Genomic DNA, 20,633 nt, shown 5'->3' with positions numbered 1-20,633 from the left:
ACGACAAGCTCAAAATGTATATTGAGGATAAAAGCATTCTGTTAGGAACATGATTTATTGTGCAACAATTGGAACTCCATATATGCAGAATGACAGGGCGCCATGCTGGATTAGTGGCATTAATGAAAAAAAATCTGAAGTCTGTTTGCAATCCATTGTGTAAATAATCATCAACATCTTGCAGCCAAAAACCTCAGCCAGTGACTTTTTTTAAGCATGACTGTTATAATATCTGCTATAAACAAAATTAAAGCTCATCCATTAAATAACAGAATATTTCATTAATTTTGCCAAGATAACGATGAAGAGTTTGAACATTTGCTTCTTCACACTGAAATGAGTTGGCTGTCAAAAGGCTGCTCCTTAAAAAGTTTCTTTGATCTCTTTGACGCTGTGTTGAATTTTTGCTCAAAGTCAACAAGAACTTAGGAAACAAGATTGAACTTCTATTCGTTGATGTGGCATTCCTAACCGATATGTATGACAAAAGGAGTATTCTAAATATGAAACTGCAGGGTGCGAATTTCAATTTAATTCAGGCAAAAAGTGCAATGTTCACTTTTATCAGAAAATTGGAAATACATAAGCAAAATATTAGGAGTAGAATGTTCTCATGGTTTCCCTGCATGGAAAGTATGGCATTCTCTTTCACAGACGGTGATTTACAAGAGTACTGCTTACATCTGCAGTCACTGAAGAAGTATGTTTAGAATCAATTCAAGGATTTGAGTGATCTGGAAATTCCAGACTGGGTAATTAACCCATTTCTTTGCAAGGTAGATGAACGGGAAGAGAGCTTGCAAGAAGAAATTATTGAAATTCAGAATGATGAAGAAGCAAAAATGCTTTTCAAAACTGTCAGCTCTTGTGGTATATGGCTACATTGTCATATGATTCCTGGTCTTTGGAGAAGAGCCAAACTGCTCTTCATTGCATTTCCATCTCGGGCCTTGTTGATAGAAACTTCAGTGCAGTGAACCACATACAAAAACAGAAATGACTTGGGCTTTGTTAAGCATGGGACTTAAGACTTCTGCTGTCATAACTTGAACCAGATATTTCCATTCTTGCTAAAAACCATTAAACTCAAGGATCATACTGATATCAAAGCTGCTGTACAGTGCACAGGTACTGTGTTAAAGACAAAAAAATTGAAGCAGAATCATTTTTCTCATGCTAGCCTATGATAGACGTGCTTTTACACTATGGGGTCGCCAGAAAGTATATTGTGCCTAACAATATGAAGTTGGCAAGTATGAAGGTGCTTTGTTGGGGGGGGGGGGGTTACTGGCATGTATGAAAGAGATGTTGGGCTAAAATAGTTTGGGAAACACTGGTCTAAGTCAGTGTGCTTCATATTCCAAATACTGTGTGAGAGAGAAAAAAAATGCACCTCAGATCTCTGTTAAATCTTGGACACTCCTCCTTATACCTATGCCCTCTTGTTTTACACCCTTCCACCGTGGGAAAAAGGTTCCTACAATCTACCTTATCTATCCTCCACATAATTTTGAAATTGTAAGGTTAAGAGTCCATATTATAGTACTAGAGAACCGTTCAATAATTTTATAGCAGTTGGGTAAAAGCTGATTAAGAAGTATTTAATTATCTCAAAATACTATACTTGGGGAACGTACCAATTGTTTTATATTCAGTTTTGTACTTAAGAGGCTCAGGTAACTTGTATATTGGAGTAGAATTTTAACTTGATACATGTACAAAACTGCTGCTGTCATTCAGTTTCAGGGAAATGGAAACTCCCTCATTTTCATTTCCATTGAATTTAGTTGCTGATTTAATGACTAATACACGCTTTGAAAATCTCGTTATGTAAGAAAATATTTTATATTACGGATAAATTCAGATAATATTGCATTGCTGTAAAAACATTATTTTCGACAAACCAGAAAATTTGTCCATTAGGTTTGTATTCTGTTTATTGCTTCAACTGCTATTTTTCTGTTTTGAGATTTCTCAGTATATCATGGTGGGGGAGGGGTCTTTGTTCCTTCAACGAATATTATGGTGTACAAACCACAAGTTATAAAAAAAGCTGATTTCACAAAACATGAATCCCTAGAATTTGACTGTTTCTCATATTGACACAGTAGGATTTAATAATTCTACTACAGAATGGTGGCTTATCGAATGCTAGGGTTGTTTAGTTGTATATTTGCATGTCTTTTTCTTCAAGATTGCTCTCCGGAAATTAAACTTTCAGCTCCTGCTGACTGAAGACAATTTTATCATTAAGTAAAGGGTGATAACAACTATTTCTGGATGACAACTCATAACAAGGACAACTAAGTCTGGACAACTATTAGAAATCCCCAATTTACCAAGCCTTTAGCTTCCTCCTTGTATAGATCAGTGTTTTTCATTATATGGCCTACAGGTCTGATCATCCTAAATATCGCCAGAACTAAATAGCTAAAGAATGAATTAGAATGGGGACAGTTGCGCAGATGGAGTGTCATGAGGTATGAGGCCAGTTATGCATCCAGGAGCAGGTCAAAACATGCCTGAAATCAAGAATTGGAGACCAAGGTGATGGCAGGCAGATACGGCCAGAGAGGAGGGCATATAAATCATTCACTTGTCCTCTTGCTCACCCTCCCCCCCTTACTTTTATACTGGCTTCTCCCCTCTTTCTTTCCAGTCTGATGAAGAGTCTCAACCCAAAATTCAATTTTCCTCCATAGACACTGCCTGACTCACTGAGTTCCTCCAGCATTTTGTGTGTTGCCTCAGATTTCCAGCATTTGCAGTCTTCTCTGTCACCTGTTCTCTTTATCACTAAATACTCGGAAATATATTGGTTTGATCGTGAGTGTAGATGAAAACTGCGAAACTGAGAGTACATTGAGGATGTTGCCTTAAACCACAAACTTCCACATTTCACACTGGATTACGTGCGTGCAACTTCCACTGCAAGTTGTCAATAACCATACTTCAATTGCTCAATTAGAATGATAATACAACACAAATGTAAGCTTATAATCCATGGGTGTTGAGTATCCCAAAGTTTGCTGGTACAAAAAACGTGAAGGCTCATGATGGAAGTTGGTAAAATTTCAAGAAAACATGCCAGTAACTATTGATGACTTAGAAGGGTGCCACAGTAATGTAGTGGTTAGCATGATGTATTACAGCTTGGGGCACTGGAGTTCAGAGTTTTATTCCAATACTGGCTGTAAAGAGTTTCTGTGTTCCTCCCCGTGAATGCATGGGTTTCCTTCCATAATCCAAAGACGTACCGGTTAGTAGGTTAATTGGTTGTTGTAAATAGTTCTCTCATTAGCCAAGGTTCACTGAACTTGGTATGCCTGCTGTTCACCCTAGCAGGAACATACTGCCCCGGACTCTTGATATGACCGTTTTAAAAGCACTCTTTTTGCTAACTGTTCCTTTGCCTTTAAATAGTGTTGCCCAGACAGATCCTTGTCTAATGCCCTCAGAGTTCAGTCGGCTTTAATTAACTTGTGGACCTTCTATCATTTTCCATAATTATTTTAAAACTAAAGGGATTTTGACCATGGGTCCAAAGAGCTCCAATATTGCTACTTCATGAGTAGTTACTTCAATATATTGTGTTAGGAAGTTGTCTTGAATGCACCACACAAATTCCATCACATCTGGGCCCACTGAAAATCTCCCACTCACACTACCCTACTATTCTACATTACACCTTTTGACACAATAGTCAGTTCCTGCTAACGATTGGTGGGGGGAGGGTTCTTATAATTGCTGATGATTGGTCTTATAATATAGTCTTAGCAAGATGACTATCCCTTTTTATTTCTAAGTTTTACCCAAATGGCTTTGTTACATGATATATCAAAAATATCCTAAGCATTGATCAATGGTTTACTCTAAGAGGTATTGTAGCATCTCCAGTTCATGTCTGGGAAGAGCTAGACATATGAAAGATTTTTGTTTTACAGATAACACCATGCATTGTTCTGTTGTGAAGCTAGTTGTAACAAGTTTCAGTAATGACATACTTTAAGGAGTTGTCACTGAAACTTCCCATATTTTGTCTGCAACAGGCAATCTACTGGACAAACACAATGCTTTAAGCAGCATTTATGTTTGAATTCAATTCAATTTGAATTTGAATTGACTTTATTTCTTACATCCTTCACATAATGAGGAGCAAAAATCTTTGTTATGTCTCCGTCTGAATGTGCAATGTCCAAATTATAGTAATTTGTAATAAATAGTCTGTACAGTAAGATATACAACAGAACAGTCAACATAGTTAGAAATACAATTGTGTCAGTGTGAACTAATCAGTCTGTTGGTCTGGTGGAAGAAGCTATCCCGGAGCCTGTTGGTCCTGGCTTTAATGCTGTGGTAGTGTTTCCCGGATGTCAGCAGCTGGAACAGTTTGTGGTTGGGGTGACTTGGGTGTCTAATGGTCCTTTGGGCCCTTTTTACACACCTGTCACTGTAAATGCTCTGAATAAAGGGAAGTTCATATGCATAGATGTGCTGGGCTGACCATACCACTCTCTGCAGAGTCCGACAAATGAGGGAAGTACAGTTCTCATACTAGGCAGTGATACAGCCAGTCAGGATATTCTCAATTAGTACTCATGCCAAACTTCTTCAACCATCTGAGGTGAAAGAGACGCTGTCGTACTTTTCCCACCATACAGCTGGTGTGTACAGACTACATGAGATCCTTGCCGAGGAACTTAAAGCTGTTCACCCTCTCAACTCCAGATCCATTGATGTCAATAGCAGTAAGCCTGTCTCTGTTCCTCCTTCAAACCACAACTAGCTTCTTTGTTTTTGCGACATTGAGGGAGAGGATGTTTCCTTGACACCACTGAATCAGGGTGATGTCTTCTTCTCTGTAGGCTGCCTTGTTATTATTTGAGATAAGGCAATCATTGTAGTTTCATCTGCAAATTTAATTAGCAGATTGGAGCTGTGGGTGGCATTACAGTCATGGGTATACAGAGCGTAAAGGAAGGGGCTTAGGACATAGCCCTGGGGAGCACCTGTGTTGAGGATCAGAGGGGCAGAGGTGAGGGAGCCCACTCTTACCACCTGCCAGCAATCTGACAGGAAGTCCAGGATCCAGCTACACAAGGCAGGGTGAAGGCTGAGGTATCTGAGCTTCTTGTTGAGGCTGGAGGGAATTATGGTGTTGAATGCTGAACTGCAGTCCAAGTAGAGCATTCCCACATAAGAATCACTCTTCCCTCTTCTCCAGGTATGTAAGCACGGTGCATAGAGCTATGGCTAGATTCTAACACTTGTAGTCTCTCATGTAGCAGATGAGACTATCCAACCTGTCAGTATTTAAGTCTTTTTAACTCACCATTCTTTTTAATTGCCGTTCGGTCTTCTGACTCACTGTATCAATGAGCTTCAATGGAAATTCGAATCTCCCAGCACTTATACTAGCAGGCTCCTTCTACTGCTAGTAATAGAGGCAGTGACAAGGACTTTTGGTATACCATGTGTCAAACCGCATAACACCACTTCCTGGATTGAGGGATACCCTAGGAAGATACACCTAGGGGTGGTAGTGGCAGATGATTAAGAAGTTTCTGAGCAATTAAAAGAAGCCACAAGAATTAAAAAGCTGTATATTATTAGTCTAAATTTGGTATATGTGAAACCAATCTAGACTATTTCTGAGAAAAGAAAAATAACTAATAAATAGAATGACTACAATCAATTTTCACCTAAATGTCTTTTTTATTCTCTTTCCCTCTGATATCTAAAGTGCAGCATTTACTAGATGAGCTGATTCGCTTAAATGCATTTTGCCCAATATACCTAGTTGAGTTGCAGGCAGAATGGTTCCTTGAACAACTTTGGTAGATAAACTTCCTGGTAACAGTAGTTCTTCTCCTTCACCTACTCCTGCACTTCTCTTTCACCTCTTTACTAGCAGCTTGTTTTTAATAGCCCACTGCTGAACCTTAACATAGGAATAAATGATTTCAACAGTAGAACAGTTCCTTATCACCAGCCCCTGTAGTCTGTATAAATTTATTATTCATTTATTGAGATACAGCATAGAATAGGCCGTTCCAGCCTTTCGTGCTGTGCAACTCCAATTTAACCCTAGCCTAGCCACGGACAATTTACAATGACCACTGCATCTTTGGACTGTGGAAGGAAACCAGAACATCTGGAGAAATCCAACGGGGTTGTGAGGGGAATATACAAACTCCTTACAGACTTCAGCATCTGAGATAAGTATAAAAATATTGGTGCTATTGTAACAAAACTCAGAAGAAACCAACTAGATGTTAACCTGTAAGAAGTTGATCATCTCTTTAAATGCCAATAATGAGGGCACTTTTCAACTGTGCAAAGTTGAAAAATGCTTTGAGAAGGAGCAACAACACTCTGATCTACTTACTTTGCATGCTTCCAGAAGGCATTCATTGGTTGTACACAGGCAATTTCACCAGTATGGCTTTACTCACCAAGTTTGTCCAAATGTGGATTTTAACTGTTTGGGCTCAGGGCAGTTAGAATACCCCCCAAAAATTGAATGTTAAAAAGCTGAATTTCACTGTTATTCCATGAATATTGTGTATAATGTATGCTTAAGGCAAATGAGCAAGCATTTTAGAAAATAATAACATTTATACAGTTAATACTGTATGCAGTTGAGGTACATGAGCATTTTCAGTTGCTGTTGGCAAATGAGGTACTGCATCATTTCCAATTTCTGTCAGCAGACTTAGTTACAGAAGGATATGATATCATAAATGAACTGCCCACCACTCCCAACAGTATTAATATCATTGCTGTAGCTTGTACACTAACTTCCCTGTTAGCGAGAGCTTGTGCACTGAATGCAACACAGCAATATTTTTATAGCTAAAAATCATCAAAATATTTAATAGTCTTTCAGAGTTTTGGAGAAATAATGAGGGCTGCTGCTGCATTTTTCCTCCTGAATGCTGGATTAACACTGTGTGTGGAGATTCCTCATGGATATAACGAAAGTAGCAGTTTCAAGGATCTAACAGAAATAAATGGAAATGCAGATTGTTCCATCAAGCTGAAGCCCACAGACTGTGATGAAGGTGAATTCTGTGGTTATCAGGTAAATTTTCCACCGTTAACCCTGAAGCTTCCCAAGGAGATTAAGCTACTTGAAAAGACTGTCAAAACTGTTAAAAGTCTTACAGCAACAGTAAATAAAATGAAGAAAAGGTGGCTGGAAGAACAACAGGAAAAGCCTACCAAGCATGATAACAAGATAACTGCACTGGAGAATAAAGTAAAAGCATTGACATCTTCATTGCAGATTGCCAGAAACCAGATCAGTTGGCTACAGAGCCGTTTGGAAGAGATGAATACAGACACTGTTTTGCATTACATTAAAAAAGAGCTTTCAAGTATTAACGACACTGTGAATAAATTGAATAATAACTGTTACACAACTTGTGCAGTCGAAGGCATGCCAGCAGGTACGTTAATCAATGCATGAAATATAGAATTAAAAATAATTCCATTTAATCCAATTCAAGCAGGTATAATTTTAACCTATCTTTATTCTACTCAACTCCAAAATTAGTTTCAATGATTATTCAAGATTATAAAATGTTGTTTTTTATTCCATTCCAAATAGCAGTAAAATTGAAATTCTAGGATTATACTTCATCATTTAATGAGCCTTTAAATGTATAACACCAATGCATAGCTTAATCTGTATAAAGAAGACTACACACACAATAAATTGTAAAACTTTTCTAACTAACAAAGAATAAAGGGTAAGACCTCACAACTGCAAGTTCGCTTTGGATTATTTATTCTTATTTTATTTAGCAATACAGCATGGAGTAGGTCCTGCTGGTCTTTTGAGCCACACTGGTCCAGTAATCCCACAATCCCGATTAACCCTAACCTAATCACGGGACAGTTTACAAATGACCCCAATTAACCAGTATATCTTTGGACCATGGGAGGCAACCAGAGCACAGGGGAATACCCAGGTTTTCCACGGTAAGGACATACAGAGACTCCTCACAGAATGGCACCAGAGTTGGCCTCCAAACTCCAGAATGCCCTGGGCTGTAACAGCATCATGCGAGCCGACATGCTACCGTGGCACCTAGACTTCACACTAACTTATTGCCTCTTGAACTAAATCAATAAAGGCAAGCATGCCTTATGACTTCTTTACGACCCTCTCAACTTGCGTGAGCATTCTCATTTTTGTATAGACCCAAGGTTACTCTGCACATCAATCCTGTTAAGGATCCTGCTATTAACTATGTACTTTTTCTTTTCATTTGATCTCCCAAAGTACAACATTTCACTCTTGCCTGGATTGAATGCCACTTGCCATTTCATTGCCCACATTTTCTACACCATCCACAATGTCACCATTCAGCACTCTAAACTGTCCTTCTAGGTAAGGAGGAAATTCACCTGCAAGTCTATCGGAGTCTGATACTGTTAGTGCAGCCTACTCTACATCGGTGAAACCTGACATAGATCGGGAGACCACTGCAATCATGTGAGCTCTACTGCCATCATGAGGCTACTCTCAGGCTGGAGGAGCAACACCTCATATTCTGTCAAGGCAGCCTCCACTCGGCATGAAAATCAATTTCTCTGGCTTCCAGTAATTCCCCTCTCTCCCTTCCATTCTATTTCTGTTCCCCATCTGGCTCCCCTCTTCTCACCTGCCTCTGGTACCATTGTCCACTGCCCTTTCCTATCAGATTCCTTCTTCTTCAACCTTTTATCTCTTCTACCAATCACCCCCCAGCTTTTCATTTTGTTCTCGCTCTCCCACTCACCCACCTTCCCCCTCAGCGGGTTTCACCTCACCTGCAGTTTGTACTCTACCTTCTTTTTCTGCTGCCTTCTTCCTACCCTTCCCTTCCAAGTTCTGATGAAAGGTCTTGGCCCAAAGTATTCCTCTCCAAACATGCTGCCTGACCTGCTTAGTTCCTCCAACACTGTGTGTAGGATCATAATTATATGCTTTGGTAAATATAGAAAAAATAGAGTTAAAACATTTTGAAAGATATTAATACCAAGTAGAACAAGATATACTGTACATGCTGCTTTTGCTTTATTTTCTTTTAGCTTCTTACAGTCTTTTTCCAAATTAATTAAATGAAAGGGAACTTAATATTGGGATTTTTAAGCCACAAAAACAAATAGCTTCTATCATATTCTATTACAATTTAAAAGTGCACTGGGCAAGTAAATATTAAACAAGTAGCTGCACCACTCTACTGTTTGCCAACGTAAATCTGGTCAAGTTATTCAAACTGATATGACCAAATTATTTTGGTTTAAGATTATGAAATTAATGACCTTTTTCCCCATTTGCAGATCAAAAAGTACCGCCTCAAGATTGCTCAGATCTTTATAAAGAAGGAATTCGGAAAAGTGGCATCTATGAAATTGCTCACTGTCCAAATAAAACCTTTTCAGTCTATTGTGAGATGAAAAGTCTGAATGGAGGCTGGACAGTTCTGCAATCTCGCAAAGATGGTAGCGTTGATTTTAATCGAACCTGGGCAGATTACAAAAATGGATTTGGGAACCTATCAACAGAATTTTGGCTGGGAAATGACAAAATACATTATCTGACAAAATCCAAGAAGATGATATTAAGAATTGAAATTGAAGATTGGGATGGAGTCCAAGAATATGCCGAATATAGTCAATTCTTTGTTGCAGATGAAAAGGATCAATATCGTCTCACTATTTCTGGTTACTCTGGCACAGCTGGTGATGCAATGCTTTACAGCAAAGAATATAGCCACAATCAAAAATACTTTACCACCAAGGACAAAGATAATGATATGTACCCTTCAGGTAACTGTGGAGCCTATTATAGTTCTGGCTGGTGGTTTGATGCTTGCATGTCAGCCAATCTCAATGGTAAATATTATAAAAAGTATTACAGAGGAATCAGAAATGGAATCTTTTGGGGCACTTGGTATAAAATAAAAAGTGAAACTCTGAATGGCTATCGCCATGCTTTCAAAACAGTAAGAATGCTCATCAGGCCAAAAGATATAAAGCAATAACTATGGTTTTGAAAAGCAATAAAAATCCAATGGTAGAACTTTAAAATGAAATAAGAAAATGTAAGGAATACTCAGCAGGTCAGGCAGCATCTACAGAGAAAGAGAGAGTTAATATTTTAGTTCAATGACCTTGCATCAGAACTGGAAAAGTGACTTTTTACCCACTGGCCTGAAATGTTAATTTCGTGTCACTCTTTCTCCACAAATGCAGCTATTTCTTGCATTTTGTATTTTTATTTCAGAAGTTCCCAAAAGATTTGTTTAAAAATAACTTCAGCTTTACTTTGAAGCTGCCAGAATTGATCACAAGTTAAAATATCAACTGCAAGTTGAATTCACTGATCAACATTTGGTTATACGTTGTTAAAAGAACCAGATTTTGAAAACTCAGTACAACCATCTTGCTGATACTCAGAATTTTAGCACTTCTGACCCAAGATAAACTAACCCTCCCCTAGGCCTTCCAATTGTTTATAACACTGGAGATACCTGGCTCTAATTTTCTATCACTTCCTTTGGATCAGTACCACTTCCATTATGTCAAATTGCCTCTCTGAAATCAGGTCTCAACTGAGTTAACATGCCTTCCAGCCACACTGGGAAGACTGGGGCCATCATATTCAATTCTGCTGCAAAATCTTCTCCTTTGCCACAGTTGACCAACATATTATAGTAACTAGACTGGGCACACAGTGTCTTCCTTGACCAACACCGACATTCCTATCCTTTTTCTTAAGTCTTCTTATTTTCATACCTTTAGCTCCTTCTTCAATATTTTAGAAGACTTCTTGAATTTATTTCTCACAACTAACCTTTCAAGTTCCACCTTTCATTAGCTCTAATTTATAGAACTTGTTCATGCTATTTCTTGTTGAATTAATCTGATTTATATGTACAAAATTTTAATTTTGCACTGTGGGGTACCACGGTAGTGTAGCAGCTAGCACAATGCTATTACAGTTCGGGGCATTGGAGTTCAGAGATCTTTTCCAACATGGCTATAAAGAAGTTTATGTGTTCCTCTCCGTGAATGTGTGGATTTCCTCAGGGTGCTCTGGTTTCCTCCCACATTCCAAAGACGTACTGGTTAACAGGTTAACTGGTCATTGTAAATTGATTAGGCTAGGGTTAAATAGGTTGGTTGCTGGGTGGTGCGGCTTGTTGAACTGGAAGGGTCGGTTCTGCACCACATCTCTAAATACATACATGCATAAAATTCCGGAAGGATTTTATAGGATGTATTAGGGTAGAATTGGTATCATCCATTGAAATTGGGGCAGGATCTCAAATAATGGGTGGACGATTCAGAACAACGATGAGAAGGGATTCCTTACCTTTAAAATCTTTGGAATTCCCTAACCAAGAGGACTGTGGACACTGATTCACTGAGTCAGTTAAAGCATAGTTTGATATATTTTGGCTGCTAAGATGAAGGGATATGGGGTCATTTCAGGAAATTGGCACTGAGGTAGAAGGTCAGCCGTGATCTTAATGAATGGCAGAACAAGCATGAAGGGTCAAACGGCTTTCTTTTCTATGTTCATATGATCTAAACAGGATCATTTAGCAGTCTCCTCTTCAATCCCTATTAGATACCCACTCTTCAATATAGTAAATTTTACCCTTACTTACCTTTGGATCCCTGCATGATCTTGCCGTTAATTGTTTGTGTTAGTCCATCTCCAATATCCTCAGTGCTCTTTACAGTGCCCTCTGATAGATTCCTATTCTCCTTTCCCAGTCATCAATGGCAAGGTATTCCACTTCCTTTCACACCATCAAGAGCCTCATCAAAACCCATCACTTCAATACTTTGATCTTCTTAATTTCTCTGTGTTATGTTACAGGTTGCTTTTCTTTTTAAATTACCTTGGGAAGTTAATGTGTTATTTTAAAAAGCTAGTTGTTGTTAAGAAGGAGAATATATAATGGAAAAATGTGTACATGGGGATGTAAAATATATTTCTACTTGTTATTATGACTGTAGGTGAGGTACAAAAGCCATTGGTTGCATAGCAAACAAAGAGGTGAGGCCAAGACTTCATTCTTGGTCCAACATGAATACTGGGCTTTCTATGCAGCTCCAACTCTGAACCACAATTGGGTTGAAATTTTCTGGAGAAAAAAGAAAGATGAAGGAACTCATCAGTTGGAACAGCATCTGTATGGGGAGGGGAAACGTTGATGTTTTGTATCAAGGTCCTGCATCAGGGCAGCTGAAGGGTCTTAACTGAAACGTTGACAATTTTTCTCCTCTCACTGATGCTACTCAATCACTAAGTTTCTCCAGCAGTGTATTTTATGCTCCAGATTCCAGCTTTTGCATTCCCTCATCTTTTTAAGCAGTGCACGGCAACTTTTTTAAATAATCTATTTTGTATTGTTTTGTTAGGGAATTTCAGGTCAATGTCTAAGTAATCCAATAGGCTTTATGAACCTATGAAAGATTTTTTGTAGATAATAGCTCAATGCTACATAACATAAATATTGATTTATCATTCTAACACCAGCAGAATACTAATTGCAATTAGTAAAAAAAATGTAATTTTGTTGTATACTCATTAATAGATTCCTTTTCTACTTGTTGTACTCCTTATATTGTTATTGTAATGCTCATGCATTAAAACAATACTTTGCAACAAATTATTCAGCAATTTAATGATAAAGAGAGCATTGTATCTATGTAATTCTTGCAAATTTTTGGCAAAGTACTGTTGAAAGAATCAAAATAAACTGCTGTTTACAAAAGATATGTGTAAAAATGTGAACTTGAATATTAACTTTCATTATGATGTCTTTATTGCAAGCTCCAAGAAATTACACAAATCTGTAAAGCTATTAAACATTTTGATAATAAAATAAACAGTATTTGATGATTTGTGTTTGATCCATTTCATTTACAATACATAATATCATTTAAGGACAAAAGTTTCTCCCACCACTTTGCCAACAATTTCATCCTCAGTTGCAGTTTTGTCACATTTTCTGAAGGTGGGTTATAATGTATGTAGCACGGCTATCTCTACATTGACGACACCAAGCATAGATCAGGCAACCATTCTGCATAGTACCTGCACTCCATTTGTAACAGCCCATCTTGAGCTTCTGGTTGCTGGTCATTTTAACTCCCATTCTCATTCTCACACCACCCTTCATGTCCTTAGTCTTTTCTACTGCTATGCTGAAGCAAAACACACCTCATATTGAGCCTAGGATATGAGGAATGAAACCCACGGTACAAACATTGAATTTTCCAGTTCAAGTAATCCACTCCCCTTGTATTATTTTCCTACTCCCACCAATCACCCTCTCTCCTCATCTGGTTCCACATGCTCAACATCCCTCTCTTGCCTGGTCCTATTACTTACCAACTTCAGTCTCTACACTTCCCTCTCTCCTCTCCCACCTGGCCTCATCTGCCTATTATCTCCCTGTCCTTGCAATTGTTGTAAACAATGAGATGCAGTAGTGTAAAATAAATGATAGTGAATTGGAAGCCTATATTCAGCACTTCTCCCAACTCTCAAGATTACTGAGGAAAACAGATAAAAGCTAGGTGATGATATAAAATGAGTTGTCAACTGGACAAAGTTAAAACCGTTCTCAGTTCCCTAACCACAACTGAGCTTATGCAAAGTTCCCAACCAGACTTCAAGCCCACAGAGCATCAATTAGTGCAAAATTAGAAGAGAACTTACTTCATCTAAGCACTGAAAAGCTGGACTGGTAGTCACATCCACTGTTTGCTCCTCTTGAATATCTATAGTTGGAGCAACAGCTGTGATGACTTCCTCTTCATCAGATACATCAGGAATCAATTCTTCCTCTCCGCTCATTTTGTCTAGAGAATGAAAAATATATAAATGAAGTACACATCACTGAGGATCTCACTTGGTCCGTACATAATGGCTGTGTGGTGAAAAAGGCACAACAGCGCCTCAGATGGTTGAAGAAGTTTGGTATAGGCCCCTAAATCCTAAGAACTTTCTATAGGGGCACAACTGGGAGCATCTTGACTGGCTGCATCACTGCCTGGTATGGGAACTGTACTTCCCTCAATCACGGGTCTCTGCAGAGAGTGCTGCGGACAGCCCAGTGCATCTGCAGATGTGAACTTCCCACTATTCGGGACATTTACAAAGACGGGTGTGTAAAAAGGGCCCAAAAGATCACTGCGTATCCAAGTCATCCCAAACACAAACTGTTCCAGCAGCTACCATCCAGGAAAAGGTACTGCAACATAAAACCCAGGACCAACAGCTTCTTCCACCAGGCTTAATTTATGCTGAAACAATTGTATTTTTATGTTATTTTGACTATCCTGTTGTACATACTACTTATTATAAATTACTATACATTGCACATTTAAACGACGTAGCGTAAAGATTTTTAGTCCTCATGTATATGAAGGATGTAAATAACATTCAATTCAATTCAAAACTGCTCACATATTTCAAGTGGAGCCTCCCCAGTGCTTTATAAAGGTCTCAACAATCCAACAGATTTATCAGGCAAGTTTTTCCCTTGAGGAAACCATGCAGACTACGGCCTATTTTAACATGGTCCCGTTCTGGAGGAAGCTTCAAGACAGAGCAACCCCATAAAACAGACTCCTCACCCTCCCAGAAGTTGTTTGAAGAATTTTAAATCCAGGAATAGGCAGCGCTGATTTTTTTTTCCCCCCTTTTGCCACAAGACACCTGTAAACGTTGTCTTTGCCCTCAAGCTGTGGCTTCACATTTCTCAAAATACATCATTTATACCTTACAAGCTGCCGTTCCTTGCACAGTCTTTGGGTCACAGCTTCCCGATCGTTTACCGCTAGCACTCAGCATTTCCATGGTAACCATTCTCCTGAACCCTGCCTCTCCATTGGTCAGATGGGGCGTGGCTTCGGTCCCCAGAAAACTGATCAAACCGGGCCCCTTTATGAGTCTTTAAATATAGTATATGCTAATTTTGTATTAATACGCAAAACACCTACATACTGCTGTAGTTTTAAACAACTCCATGATATTAGTTAATATTTTTTTTAAACTGAGTTATATCGGTCTTAAACAACCGTGCCGGTGTAGCTCTTTCACCAGAGTTCTATACTGCTGAGAAGTTGACAATGTTAAAAGTCTTTTTTTATGAAATGGCTGTGAAGTTAAATCATCATCAGTGTTTATCAGCAAACTTACTCTTTTAAGCTATAGTCATCGTCGGCCAGGAATGGCTCCCGTATTGCATTCTGGGAACTGTAGTTTTTCCGATGAGGTGGCCGGTCAAACAGAGCGTTGACTTCAACTCCCAGCATCCCCTCCTCCGTGCTCCGCCAAACAACAACAACAATCGAAGCTGCAGATCAGCTGTGAGAGAGTTGTGCTTTCCTGGGCGCAACATGACTTTTCTCGTTGTATTTTGCCGTAGAGCCTGCCGAGCGGTATTGCTCAAGGAGGGGACCTGTGTGATCAGCCGCGGTTTTCTGCGGACAGTGCCCAGGAGGCCTCTGTGTCAAAACCGAAGCCTCGGCTCCAGACAGAAGGGCAATGCACTGAAACGCTGGACCATGCTGGTGGACCCGTTCAGTTCCTTGAAGGTCCGCCTGCCCTGCGATGTGTCCGTGAAGGCGTTGGATCCGCATGGTTACCCAGCAGCTGACCGCGCTTTTGTTGAGCTCCTTTCCCCCAACCAAGCTGAAAACCTAGACGATGTTCTGGTGCAGTATGATAAAGCTCGTAAGCAGATGCTAGTGGTTTCAGAAAACATTAGCAGTGATGCTCGTATTGATCTGATAACTCCGGTAAAGATTGGTGAGTATTTATTGGCAATTTGAAACTGACTAATTTTAATCGAGAACAATTAATGTTGTCGAACAGCATCTGTGGAGAGAAGAAATTGTCTATATTGATGATCGGAACAACTGGGAAAATGACAAAAATGTTTTAAGTTGCAGAGGATGGATAGGACAAAGATCTCCGATCTTTATCCTTCTCTGCCATTTAAGAAAAATAGTTTTTCCTCGTTGTCAAGGTTTTTGACATGAATCATTTAACTCCATTTACCTTTCCCCGGATGCTGCCCTGCCAGTTGAATGTTTGAGTATTTTCCATTTTTATTTCAGATCCAGCACCTGTAATTTGACTTTCAAACATCCTGTTTAGTATGTTGTGATATTGCTTAAAACTATTGAATCAAAATTTTGTTTTGCAGATCTGGATATTAGTACATTTCAGAAAGGATGCGTTAAGATTAAAAAAATGGAGTGTGATAACTGCTATGTGGAAACTGAGAAAGGGCACAGTATCTTGAATTCATTAAAGGTATAAATAAGCATTCTTAATGTTTATCTTATAGTCCCTTTCATTTCTTAATTTAAAGTGCTAATAATTTCTTTCAATCCCATATGCAAGATTATTGTTTTGAAGTAATTAAAATAGTGTGTATGATTTAATCAACAAAGTTATTATAACTCCAAAGCAAATGTAGTGTATTTATTAAAAAGGATAAAATCTGTGTGGGGAAATAAACACATAAGTTTTAATAATTAAGGAAAATCTTTTAACTCGACCACCTATGTATTATGCAAAAAAAAAACCTTTGTAAATCACAAGGCACTTCATGGGAGCATTGTCAAACAGTTAATTTATTTATTTAGAGATACAGTGTGAAATAGGCCCTTCAGGCCCTTTGAGCTGTGCCGCCCCCAGTTTAACCCTAACCTAAACATGGGACAGTTCACAATCACCAAATAACTTACTAACCGGACTGTGGAAGGAAGCAGGAGCACCTGGAGGAAACCCATGCTTTCATGGAGAGGACATGTGACTCCTTACAGATGACGTCGGAATTGAACTACAAACTCTGATGCAGTAGCGTCATGCTAACTGCTATGTTACCACGGAATATTGTGATGAGCAATATTAAACTGATAGATTTTAAAGCATAATATTTATACCCCAATATCTCCCCAATATTTATACATTGGGGAGACCCGCTGCAGACTGGGAGACTGTTTCATCAAATATCGGCGCTCAGTCCTCCAGCAGTGGCGGGATCTCCCTGTGGCCACACACTTCAATTCCACAGACCACTCCCACTCCGATATGTCTGTCCATGGCCTCCTCTACCGTCAAGATGAGGCCACACGCAGGTTGATGGAGCAACACCTTATCTCCCGCCTAGGTAGCCTCCTACTTGCCGGCATGAACATTCAACTCACAGACCTCTGTTGATACCCCCGCCCCCCTTTACCCCATCCCTATCTATAATTTTAGTCTGGTTTTCTTTCTCGCTCTTTCCCCCCTCATTATAATCTCCCCCCAGCCCTACCTTTCTTTCTCTTTTATTTCCCATAATTTTCCACCTTCCCCCAGCCCATTTCCCTTCAGCCTATCACTTCCTAGCTCTCTACTTTATCCCTCCTCCCACTTCTTAACCCCCCTCGACCATCCCATGTTACTTCACTCCTGATGAAGGGTTTCGGCCCGGAACATTGTCACTACCTCCTCCCATAGATGCTGTCTGGCCTGCTGAGTTCTGCCAGCATTTTGTGTTTTTATTTATTTCCAGCATCTGCAGATTGACTCGTGTTGCCTGTGGGTAGATTTTAAAGCGTATTTTAGATGAGAGAGTTCTGCAGCTTGACTTTAGAAGCTGAATACATGGTTGCCAGAGATGAATCAGTTGCAGAAGTAAGAATTCACCTGCAGTTGGAAATGAAGAAAACCAAAAGTGTATTGAACTTGAAAGCTGCAAAGATATTGGAGTTGGAACTGCAGATTGTGATAATACAACTTTACATCCTAATGTTGATCAGAAATATCCATAGGTTAAAAATTAAATAACTGTCTACTGTGTAGAACAATACTTCCCTGGTAATACTGAACATTTTAAGTTGAGTTGGTGATGTTTCCTACCTCAACAACAGTTTCTTACTGCTTGCACCTACTGACGATTTTGAGTATTAATATGAAAGATCTCAATTAAGCTGCAGCTAGGAATAGAGAATCGAAGGTGAATAGAGGAGTTTTCCTGAAGACGTTGCTGTGAGATCTGGTTGAGGATCCTGATGTGCTATAACTTCTAAGCACAATGTAACTGATGAGCCATAACTTGTCAAAGTGAAATAATCATGATATTATCTGTAGATCTTTGAACAGTAAAAAAGTAGAATTAGTTAGTCTGTAACAGTCTGGTCAGTAGTAGATGTACAGAAACATAACTCCTATGCGAAACAAATTTTGTTAGAAAATTACCATCGGCAAGACACTGCTGGCTTACCCATTAGATCATGAGACAGAAAGCACAGAAACAGGCCCTTTGATCCACTAAGTTCTCTTTTAAGTTGCATTTAATTTTTAATGCATTCCATTCTCAACTTGCCCTCCCCCATCACCCTGCCCAGATTCCTCCATTTGCCGCACATACAGTCACGGGTTAATGTGCAAACTCCACATGATGGCACCACAGGTATAGATTGGACCTGGATTGCTGGAGTTATGGAGCAGCAGTTCTACTAGGGCCTATGTTGCCCCTAAAAAAAATACACAACTTTAGAACAAGTTAACAATGGCAAGGTTGTAACAAAAGAGAGAATAGTTGGTGTATTTTGCTGATTTGTTGCTGCAGGAATTTGAAGATTTCTTCTCAAAGGAGCATTGTACACAGTTTAAAGATTATTATCAGTTGTTACTATGGCATTCTTACTGCTGAATGCATAACTTTGTAAATCTTGAAATCCAATATATTAAATTGGGAATATTAATGTGGGCTGGATTAATGTTGAACTAGTCAAGTAAACAAAATGCCACAAATGGTGTGAATTATAGCTACAGCAACCCAAGCCTATTTCTGACCTCTGTTAGAGTTGCATATTCTCCCAATGACCACGTGGATTTCCCCCAAGATGCTCTGGTTTGTTCCACACCCCAAAGTTCTGTGAGTTGATTGGCCACTACAAATAGCACTTAATGTGTAAGTGAGTGATAGAATCTGGATGAGTTATTGGGGATGTGGTGATATAAATAGGATTAGTTTAAGTAGGTTCTTGATAATGGCGCGGACTTGATGTGACAAAGGTTTAGTTTCTATCTTGCATGAATCTTGACTTTGAGGATTGTTTTTTTTAGCCATACCTATATTACATGAACTTGCCATGAGGTGGCATGATTTCCTTATATATAAAAGAATAGACTGAATACTTGTATAGAAACTAGGTTAAGAATCACATTTCCAACTAATAATTATGTAAGACAAAAAGCTTGCACAACTTAAGTTTAGAGCACACGTTTTACAGCTATTTGTAGTGTGAGATGGACTGGAATCATTACTTTTGTGTGCAAGTTTTAAGAGGCAGCAGAGAAATCCTAAAGGTGGCTCTGGATGAAGAAAGCAAGTCAATGGGGATCTGCAGCTCATGCTCCCTGAACACATGTTGTGGCTGAATTGCCTGGGTGAGGATGTCTGATTTTGACAGACCCAAAACACCCGATGAGCCCAGTTTACATCATTGATGATGGGTTCAGAGCATCGTGAGATATATTCTTCAAAAAAAAGTTTGCTAAAATCTCAAGATGGACATCTGCTGAATCTCTGGGTCACAGATTTCTTCAGTAACAATGCCATTCTATGTGTGAGAGGGGTGACGAGTTTTCAGTCTAAAAGTTTCCTAAAGCATTTATATTTTCATATTTTCATTCTATAAAATATTGAAAAGATAACTGTTAGTATTTACAGTGGATTCTAGTTAATTGGGCCATTGGTTAATCAGGGAAACTGCTTATTTGGGCCAACTCTTAAAAAATAAAAGCTAATCGAGAAAATTGGTGGGATTCTCTTTATTTACATCCTATCCTCGTTATATGCGGGGGACGTTCCTAGCAGTCGATGCATAACATGAATAATTGTGTAAATAGGGATGCTTTCCAGAGGGCTTCCGAAATATGTTTTATCTGTAATTTATTCACATTTTCATACCAATACGACACAAAAGCAGTACCACAAGGCACATTCGTATTATATTTAATCAATTTAAGGTAATATTCAATGTAATAAATCATAGAAAGTTAACATACTAGGGTGTACAGTACTCACCAACAGTGGCAGGTGTGTTTGCTGTGGGAGATGAGTGGTTGTTGTGGTGTCGGGCAGCTTTACGTGGATAAGGTGCATGGATGGTTGTGGTTTTCAGGACCATATCAAGCACAGCAAGGGGTGAAGGAAGACTCACAGAACTCTTAGAACTGCCGGCACCGGTTTGAAGAAAGTGGTGAGGGTTGTTTGCTTGGCAGCATTTTGTTTTTCAGCATAAATTTGCTTGTAAGGAAGAAGGGTTGATGGCAGGGAATGACTGAAATGCTGACTCCGTTCTAAACTTGGGTCCATGTCCATCGTCATTTGTGCCAAGTGTTCCAACTTCCACCATTCCCTCACCGTTGGTAAACTCCCGGGATTTTCAAAATCGACTGTTGCTCGCAACATCAGGGAGATAGTTCGCCATAAAAAAAATACCTTGAATGTGGATCACACCTTGGTCAAGTGGGTTGAATCAATGATGTTGTTTTAGGTGGCAGGAAACTCACTGTTATGTTAGGATGAATGCTGTCCAAATGT

At 39.1% G+C, this 20,633-nt stretch overlaps 3 protein-coding genes across 6 annotated transcripts in view; 2 read left to right on the top strand and 1 right to left on the bottom strand.

Annotated features, from left to right (window-relative positions):
* The window catches only part of ccdc146 (coiled-coil domain containing 146), a 107,175-nt gene extending 91,930 nt beyond the window's left edge, over positions 1–15,245 (bottom strand). For 2 of the 3 annotated variants that reach the window (XM_059987216.1, XM_059987218.1), the window contains exons 1-2: positions 14,801–14,929; positions 13,736–13,878 (exon numbers count right to left, since the gene is read on the bottom strand). In XM_059987216.1, the coding sequence (XP_059843199.1) occupies positions 13,736–13,873 (138 nt within the window). In that variant the 5' untranslated portion in view covers positions 13,874–13,878; positions 14,801–14,929. Of the gene's footprint in view, positions 1–13,735; positions 13,879–14,800; positions 14,930–15,220 lie in introns of those variants that run through there. The other variant, XM_059987217.1, reaches the window with a different exon arrangement.
* On the top strand, positions 6,820–12,905 carry fgl2a (fibrinogen-like 2a). Its single transcript, XM_059987215.1, has 2 exons — positions 6,820–7,451; positions 9,334–12,905. Exons 1-2 carry the CDS (start codon positions 6,905–6,907, stop codon positions 10,035–10,037), a joined length of 1,251 nt encoding a protein of 416 aa, XP_059843198.1. The 5' UTR covers positions 6,820–6,904; the 3' UTR covers positions 10,038–12,905.
* Positions 15,246–15,302: 57 nt separating the features above from the next.
* fam185a (family with sequence similarity 185 member A) overlaps positions 15,303–20,633 on the top strand; it is a 74,038-nt gene continuing 68,707 nt past the window's right edge. Inside the window, exons 1-2 of one of the 2 annotated variants that reach the window (XM_059987210.1) lie at positions 15,303–15,832; positions 16,233–16,342. In XM_059987210.1, the coding sequence (XP_059843193.1) occupies positions 15,421–15,832; positions 16,233–16,342 (522 nt within the window). In that variant the 5' untranslated portion in view covers positions 15,303–15,420. The remainder of the gene's footprint in view (positions 15,833–16,232; positions 16,343–20,633) is intronic. The other variant, XM_059987211.1, reaches the window with a different exon arrangement.

The sequence above is a fragment of the Hypanus sabinus genome, chromosome 13 (genome assembly GCF_030144855.1).
Source record: "Hypanus sabinus isolate sHypSab1 chromosome 13, sHypSab1.hap1, whole genome shotgun sequence".
NCBI lineage: Eukaryota > Metazoa > Chordata > Chondrichthyes > Myliobatiformes > Dasyatidae > Hypanus > Hypanus sabinus.
Note: the sequence above shows the minus strand (reverse complement) of the source record. Positions and strands in the feature narration are given on the sequence as shown.

Excerpts from the sequence above, each read along its gene's own strand:
- fgl2a (XM_059987215.1), top strand. The coding sequence starts at position 6,905 with ATGAGGGCTGCTGCTGCATTTTTCCTCCTGAATGCTGGATTAACACTG. Across the intron at positions 7,452-9,333 it reads AGTCGAAGGCATGCCAGCAG|ATCAAAAAGTACCGCCTCAA; the intron begins GTACGTTAATCA and ends CCCCATTTGCAG.